General features: G+C 35.1%; 1 protein-coding gene across 1 annotated transcript in view; it reads left to right on the top strand.

The window, feature by feature from the left end:
- Window positions 1-9,214, top strand: part of LOC106458458 (GILT-like protein 1) — a 32,931-nt gene that overhangs the window by 15,941 nt on the left and 7,776 nt on the right. Inside the window, exon 2 of the mRNA XM_013917974.2 lies at window positions 2,798-2,956. Coding sequence (XP_013773428.1) covers window positions 2,798-2,956 — 159 coding nt within the window. The remainder of the gene's footprint in view (window positions 1-2,797; window positions 2,957-9,214) is intronic.

The following is a 9,214-nucleotide window of genomic DNA, read 5'->3' as shown; positions in this document are numbered from 1 at the left end:
CCACCAACCCAAACAGCTCCCCAACCCAACACGCTGAAACCACCATGCTTCACAGTTGGCTGCAATCTGTTGAGCCAAAACTCTTGGTGAGGTATTCTACAGACCCATATCCTTCCACTGTCCGAAAATTGAGCGAATCTTGATTCGTCTGAAAACAATACGGTCTTCCAAAAGTCCAGTCATCATATCACTTGCTCACTTCTTTCGTCTGACTATGTTGGCAGGTCTTAATAAGGCCTTCCGTCTAGCTGCTCTGCAATGATAAGCCAATCTGTGGAGAATCCGTTGAACATATTTCGGGCTCATTCCATCAACTTTGGCCACTTCTGCAGTCGTTAATCTGGGATCCATTTTGATGCTTTTCTTGACAGCCCTTTTTGTCCTCTCTGATGGACCCGGACGCTGCTCAGTTGTTTCCTGCCGTGTTTCCTGAACTGCACGATGATTCTGTTGACTGTCGAAAGCGGGATTCCCAAATTCTGCGAAATTTGCCGCTGACTTATTCCACCATCTGCTTGACCAACTATCCTTCGTCTAACAAAATCTGACAATTCAAGAGAACCTCGAGTTTAGTCATGTTGAAGCACAAGATAATTAGTGTGCGGGCCATTTTCATTTATATAGTACTCTGTGAACACAAATTAGTTAGCATAAATCGGTTAAATGACGAAAAATTAGGTGTCTATTTACTTGTGACCACTCAGTGTACTTTCTACCGGTTTACCCCTGACGTTGGATGGTGTCATTGGCGATGGTGACACTGTCCAACTTGATTGTATTTTTATTTTTTCCGAGCCATTGCCCTTTTTTAATTCTATTTAAATCTTTTATCTGAATTTTGGAAATTTCGATTTGTTTTTACATTTTTATAACGAATCTTACTTTCACTGTTTTTACCGATTGTTTGGCACAGATAGCCTAAGTGAGTGTGAAGAAAAGTGCCTCATCTACACTATCTGGACCCTTTCTCCATTTGGCTTGAATGAAAAATGTTAGTTTCTGCAATAATTCTTTATTCTAATGCATTTTTTTATCCATATTCTACCTAGTTAATTGATTTTCATTTATAATATACACTATTTATTTATACTTGATGATTTTATCTAAATTTTATGCATTTTTAAATTAGGCTTTATCTTTCCACTTTTAACGTATTCTTTTTATTTTCCTACAACAGTGCTTTAGGCTATCACAGCATTCTTACCATGTTACACGTAAGGTAAACGTGTACATTATTGTTACTGGTTAAATGTTAATTTAATATACTTCTGTTAGCGACTGTATAATGAAGAGTTTACTCGAAACTTTGTTGGATAAATCGCTATTCAGATTAACATCTTTTTAGTGTTACTTTTTTTCAAACTATGTTCCAGTTAATACAATCACACGTAATATATACTTATTGTTTATCAACAGGCGGTAGCACTGCCTACATAGGGATTACTCGGATTGTTCATCGAAATGGTATTTTAAATATCTTCTCAATAGGTCATCAGATCTTTATAATAGTATACAATGTTTCCTTTTATAACAATATCTATGTAATGATAGTCACAAGTTATGGGCATTTCTATAACTGTCATAGCAAAAAGTTTGAATTTTTTGTTCTTCTGCTTTTTTATTACATAACTCAAAAACCAAAACAATGGTCAACCAATTTCACTGAAGTGACAGTTTCAAACGGAGTATCCGCTTTTATAAGTATTATTAATAACTAGTAGTAATTGTAAAAAAAACAAAAACAATCATAATTCTATGTGAACGATGTTTTCATTACTCTTGGAAGGTAGCTTGCTTTCTTACAGAAATTTGGTGTTCCTTTAAAAAGCTGAAGTATAGGGTGAAACAGGAATTAACAGCCAATAATAGATAAGCAATAAATATTACAGTTGGAACCTGGTTGTATTTAGAACTTGGTTATAAATACAACCTTCCTATGTCTACTGAAACACTACATTAAAAAAACCAAGCAAACAAGTAAAGAAAAACCTTTCAGAAACAGAATTTAATGTAGTGATGGCTAATATCAATCCTTCAATAACAATGCAAACAAGATAGTAGGGATGTCACTTGCATCATCTCTACATTATAGTACAGGCAAGAATTAAAACATGTCAATATGTACATAACTATTGAGTTACAATCGAGTTTAATTTATTCTATTTTTTCTGTTAACATTCTACTTGGCCCGGCATGGCCAGGTGGTTAGGGCGCTCGATTCGCAGTCTGCGGGTCGCGGGTTCGAAATCCCCGTCACACCAAACATGCTCGCCCTTTCAGCCGTGGGGGCGTTATAATGTGACGGTCAATCCCACTTTTCGTTGGTAAAAGAGTAGCCCAAGAGTTGGCGGTGGGTGGTCTTACACCGCAAATTTAGGGACGGCTAGCGCAGATAGCCCTCGTGTAGCTTTGCGCGAAATTAAAAAAACAAACAAACATTCTACTACACTGTGTGCCTGTGCTATTATGTAGTGATGATGCAAATGCCATCCCTACTATCTTCTTTGCATTGTTTTTGAATAATTGATATTAACCATCCCCACATTTACTTCCTTTTTTGAAAAGTTTTTTCTTTACTTATAAATGTAATTATTATTTATCAATGTTGTTTTTTGCACGATGTTGTTACTATTACAGGACTCTAAAACGTTACCCTCACTCAAGTTTCATTAGTAACGCCAGTTGTTCTTTGTAGATAGTTATAGATAGAAATAATTATTTTGTGAGCAGTTGTATGAGTAGGTCTGTTAGTTAAGGCTGAATAATTGTATGAACTTTTTATTGAAATTCTCTGTAGTATGTCGGCGCCAAAACCTACGAACCTGTAATGGTTAGTGTCTATTACGAAGCATTATGTCCAGATAGTATTGACTTTGTCTTGGAACAGCTGTGGCCAACGTACAAAAAGATTCCAAAGATCATCCAGTTAGATCTTGTTCCGCATGGAAAGGCGCGGGTAAGTAAGGTGAAACGTCACTGCATTACAATTATTTAGTTAGGCTCATTAATGACGACCAGTTTATTTTATCTTTAGTCTGTTATGTTTAATTTGAAATACCATAAAGATATAGAAGATTTAAATCTTTCTTGAAACACGAGTTGCATATAAAATTCATGTCGTGCCTCTACTATACTTCTGATAATTTTCCCGGGAATGCCAGATGCTTAAAAATTTTAATCTAATTCTTGATCAATCTATCAATTAAATAAATATGTAAATACATAAAATGCATTGTAAAAGTTATTAAACTGTTAATTAGTTGCAAGTAATTAGTATGTTATCGTAGCACAATAGAGCTGTAAAAAAACATGTTGATGAAATATTACTCTTGTTTATATAAATATTGAAATTACCAAAAATATTGGAATTATACAGGAAACTGTTTATATAAAAGAACATGACAGTGCATACAATATTCATACATTTATAAAACAACGTGTCTGGCATGGCTTGGTGGTTAGGGTGCTCTACTAGCAATCTGAGTCGCAAAATCGAATATCGTTGTGAGTTGTAATATGGCAGTCAATCCCATTATTCGTTGATATATATATACACCTGCTGCTTTCCCTGTAGTCTATCACTTCAAACATTAGGAACGGCTAGCGCGAAATGAAATTCAACAAACAACGGATAAAACAAGGTACATATTCTATTAAAGTGAACCATGAATAATAAGTTTCTTCACCTATTTGTACAATCGGAAAAATATTTGTTTTATGGTATTCTCCATGCACGGATTTCCTATTAAAGTAAACTGGTAGGTTCCGCTGAAGATGAGGTTCACCGAACATTACACGATGGAGTACGAGTCTATCATTGTGAACTCTACTGACTTTGTCAACACACAAAATGTACGAAACAATAAAATCTATTAACGACAACACAGGTCAGGGATACTGATTACAAAACAAGAGCAAGTATTTGTAGTAAGTGGTGGAAATGGAAAGAGTTCTAGAGGGAATGTGAAAAGAAACCTTTATCGATTCTTTCTCACCTTCAGTGTGAGCCCCCCCCCCCCTCCCCCACCTGTAATTTAAAATATATAAAAAAAAAGCTAAGCTATAAAAATAAAACCTCACAATGTTAATGCAAAACCAAACTCTTATGTAAATGTAAAAAATTGCTTAACAGGTCTTTAGCAATCTAACAAAAGCTTTATCATATCTAAATCCCAATAAAGGCTACAATCCTGCATGAAAATCTCTCAACCAAATTTATTCCTAACAACGATATGATAGGATGCATTGTTGGCAGTTATTTTGGTTTAATCACAGGTCTGAAAGATAACCAGAGACGCTAAGAAACTGTTAGTTTCTCTTCACCTCTTTCACGAAATTTAGTTAGTGAGGGTGAAAGGTTTTGTACTACAGAGAAGAGCCTGGCTTTAAATACCAAAATGGAATAACATAAACAAAGCCAGGCTGCTCACGTCTCTCACCTTGTCCACGTGACTTCGAACCACCCATGTTCAAACACGGACGGAGAAGCCCATGGCTATCGTACATTCGTCAAGAGAAAGATATCTGTCTATTTCGGGACATAAGTGAAGTCAGTTATCTTTCCTGCAAGAAAACCTGCTTAATGACCAATTAGTCTTGTCTAGTTTTGTATGCAGTTAAAGCAAGAAGTCATGTTGCTTACTTGAGCGACTCTCTGTCCAAACAGAATTAAAAGCAAAACAAATTTCGACCAATTTACATATTAACTAAGGAGGTAGCAAACATATGGTACCATCCTGTATCACAGTTTCATATCTTTGAATTGAAAATAGTGAAGATAACTAATATTAATTTCAGACGAAGAAAAAAAATATTTCTGATGAATAATAGATCGGGAATAGATAGAATTTATAAAAGGAACAAGAACAACAAAAAAAGTGGGGTAAAATGATACAGGGCAACACTAAGTGCTTAAATCTAGTGTTTTACTATTAACAGACGATTATGGGGAAGAAGTTGCTACATATACAAGCCAAACAGGCAAATAAGATAATGAAAATATTGTCGTATGCCTAATACCAGTGACAGGCCTGATCTTTACAGTAATGCAGCTTGTGTCTGTTTGTGACGAAAGTTTTTCAAACTTGACTAACACTGATAAACATAACTTTCAAGGTTCTTGGGTACGCCTAGAAAGACTCTAAAACCGTTAACCTTACTCGTTGCCCCATTTTTACGAGTTTGACAACCATTTCAACCCCTCCCCGTTATTGCCTTAGCGCCTATTTCACGAATTCTGATCGCCATGAAACTTTCAAATGTCCAGGACATCAACAAGTGCAAATTAGATAATATACTGAAAACAGTAGTATAAAGAAGCCATCCAATAGGGGCAAGTTTCTAGAAAATTTTATGCTAGTATACCCTATTAAGCTGACTTGGGCCAGGTTTCAGTAATCTGATATTAACAAACGTTTGTCGGTCATGAGGTTCGGGATCAAAGATGAACGGTCTTGAGTTAGCTTGTTATGTTATCGTAAATATGACAGCTAGTATTGACTTACACGGTGAACAAAGGGTTGTTATTTGAACTGAACATAATCCCTAGTTCTGCTGTTATTGCGACCGTTGGTCACATTCCTTGACTGATACTTCATCAATAATTACGGGTGTGTTTGAATAATAATACCTACAGCTAACTCTGCTGTTAACCTACATCTTCGTCGTCTGTTATCTGGCTAACTAGAGCTGCAGTGTTTACAATAGCTAAATCAAGTAATTTACAAGACGCCATCTTCTATGTTCACATAGAAACCATCGCCTTTTGTGTAGTGTTACATTGTTAGGTTATGCACATGCATGCTTTCCTGCTACGCCCTTGAAGCCAATGATATAAATGTCATGCGTAGCGCGGGGACCTTTGGTAATATAAAGTGACAAAAGTGAAGAGAGACAAGATTAAAAAAAAAAAAGGTTAAAATATTTAAAAAATTGAAATAATTATAGGAGAGTAATCATTTATAAATGTGTCTTATAGTCTTACTATTCACACCATTTGTACGAAAAAGATGATGCATCATCATCTTCAATTCCTTTAACAATCTTAAACATTTCAATCAGATCTATTATAAATATTTTTTTTTTCTTCAAGAGAAAATAATTTACAGATCTTAACCCATCCTTATGACAATCTTCCCATCTAATATATCATTCTAGTTGCCCTTCTCTGAACTTCTTTTTTTTCCAACAATCAATATCCTTCCTAAGGTAAGGAGCCGAAGACTGAACACTATCAAATGGCCTAGCCAATGACTTGTACAACAAAATTATAACATCTTTAAGACTTTCTTTCAATTCTTGTGTAGATACAACCTAAAATCGTATTTTCCTTGCCGCTAGCAACAGCATATTGCTTGGATGGCCCAAGAGGCTGATTATTGTTTGTTTGTAGTTAAGCACAAAGCTACACAAAGGGCTATCTGTGCTCTGCCCACCACGGGTATCGAAACCCGGTTTCTAGCGTCGTAAGTCCGCTGACATACCGCTGTGGGGCGAGGCTGATTAACCAGAACACTAAAATCTTTTTCTTACATAATACTCTTAAGATTATTCCAACAAAAAAATATACTCATACTTTAAATTGTGATATTCCACATGCATCACCTTGCATTTATTATAATTAAAAGCCATCTGCCATTTATTCGCCCAACATACCAATTAATTTAAACTTTTTTGTAAGGCATCATCATCATCCTCACAGCCAACAGCACCCAAAACTTTATCATCAGCAAATTTAAATAATTTAAGAATTCCTTCATTTATGCCATTGACGTAAATCTAAGAACAAAAGTCACGACACTGACTCCTGAAGCACCCCACTTGTAAAATTAATTTAATTTGACTGAACTCCATTTATAACAACCCTCTGCTTTCTTCAATCGAACCAGTTTTCTATCCATTGAGCAAATCTATCCCCCACATCTACAGGGAACGTCCTTAAGCCTTTTATGTGGCACTTTGTCAAATGCTTTCTAAAAATCCAGATACACCAAATCCACACCTGTGCTCTCATCTACATAAGCAGTAACATCCTCAAAGAATATCAAAATATTAGTAAAGCAAGATTTTTTTTTTTTTTTCCCCTAGTGAAACCATATTGACTATGAAACGAAATTTTAAAATTTATTAAAAGAGACTGAAAAGTATCTTTTGTCATATTTTGAAAAACTTATCCCATCACTATTGTAAGATTAAGGCCTATAAATATTGGGACAATTTTTATCGCCTCCCTTGAAAAGAGAAGTAGCATAACGCAACTTCCAATTTTCTGGTGCCTGCCTTCTGTTCAAGGATTTAGAAAAACAAAATTAAGTAATTAGGTTAACTGTTGGAAAAAAAAAGAGTAAATAATATCAAGTAATAAAACAGAGGTGCGTGAGAAGGAACCTCCGCCCACCATAAGAATCAAAAACCAATTTTCAGCGTTATAAGTCCCCGGACTTACCGCTGAGCCCACCATTGGTGTCATTATTCCAACAATCCAGTTGCATGTATATGTATTTTTGACCTAGTTAATAAAGAAACTTCTCCCTTAATTGAAATGATAACACCAGTGTGTTTTAGTGTATATATGTTCTTGTATCCCTAGAAGCTCTACAATAAAAACTGTCATAACAACTTGTGTTTTCTTTGATCTAATAATAATTAATAAAGCAATAGATATTTGAAGTTAGACAAGAAAAGGTATTTCACTACACCCAGCTACTGTATTAAAGTCAGGCAACTGGTGATAATTAAAGGAAACTTTGCTACAACTACAATACCATGGCTTTACTAAATATCAAAAACGCAAGCTATACTATGCAAGTCGCAACTACTTGGCAGCGCCACCTTTGCGACAAGAATCATTGGGTAGCTGGAGTGACGTATTTTTATTATTCAATGATTTGTAGTAAATCCTACTTGTTTCCCACCTGTGTCTGTGTAAACTATACAAGTATTATACAGACAGTGTCGCACATAAAAGACAGACTAATAAAATTAGGTTAAATATTACTTTAATTGAGCAAATTAAAAATTTAATTTTGAAAAAAAAAGTACAGAAATAACGTCAGCATTGCAATTAGTCTCTTTAATTAGTGCTAGTTTCCTATTATTTGACATAAAAAAATTAGTAATTTCACCCGATTTCTGGTCATTTATTTACAATGAGTGTTCTATACAACATGCACAGGCTTGTCCTAATCTGGTGGTTAAAGTCCTTGACTCGCAATCTGCATATCGCGGATTCGAATCCTATCACCGAACATGCTTGGCCTTTCAGCCGTGAGAGCGTTATATTGTTTCGGTTAATCCCACTATTCTTTGGAAATAGTAATACAAGAGTTGCCGGTGGGTGATGTTGACTAGCTGCTTTATTTCTAGTCTGTCACTTCAAAATTATGGACGGCTTGCGTAGATAGCCGTCGAGTAGCTTTGCGCTGAATTTAACAAACAAATATACAAAACATAACATTATCCAATTAATATTGGTGTCTAATCGTAGAGAAATGTCATTCTACTCCTTTTAAAAGATAACGAACCGAAAAGTGCCCCCCCCCATTTTCCGCCAGTCAAGGTTTTTGCTGTAATTAAGAGAACTATTCTAGCTATAGTACTCAGTTTAAACGTAACACTCGTTGAATATCTATTATTTCAACTGTATTACCCACCAAGCTCTTATTCCACGCCACTAACTTTATAATCAATAACAATGCAGCAATTCTAATATCTGAGGTGTACTGTAGTTTGTAAATAGCTGTGAATTTTGGTGAGCAAATTATTTTAACCCCCACCCCTAGAAAAATTAAATTCTGAAACTGCCCTGTTAAATCGCACTTACATTCACTTTGCTTTTAAATTCCGACCAAATTGATTCAAAACTATGAAAGAGGCTTAACAAGGGATTTTTCACTACCGTACTGTACATTGTCGAAATCTGTTTAATATTCACCATTGTGTCAACACAACTTCACTTTTCCATAAAGAAAGTTTTATTGAAAACAAATACTCTGCTAGTATGCACATCACAATTTAGTGTTGTTTCAGAAAAATGAAATGACTATTCAGTAGTAAAATAAACTGAGATAACTGGTAGACAAATCAGACCTCTAGTGAAAATTGTTCCGCCTATATACAAACTGTTTTAAAGCAGGACTATAAAAAGAGTACTTTTTTGTATTGTTACAAGTTACGCGGTTTGGTGTTTTTAACATATGTAAAATATTAATATTTT

The sequence above is a fragment of the Limulus polyphemus genome, unplaced genomic scaffold (assembly GCF_000517525.1).
Source record: "Limulus polyphemus unplaced genomic scaffold, Limulus_polyphemus-2.1.2 Scaffold466, whole genome shotgun sequence".
Classification (NCBI taxonomy): Eukaryota; Metazoa; Arthropoda; class Merostomata; order Xiphosura; family Limulidae; genus Limulus; species Limulus polyphemus.
This window is presented reverse-complemented; position numbering and strand designations above follow the sequence as displayed.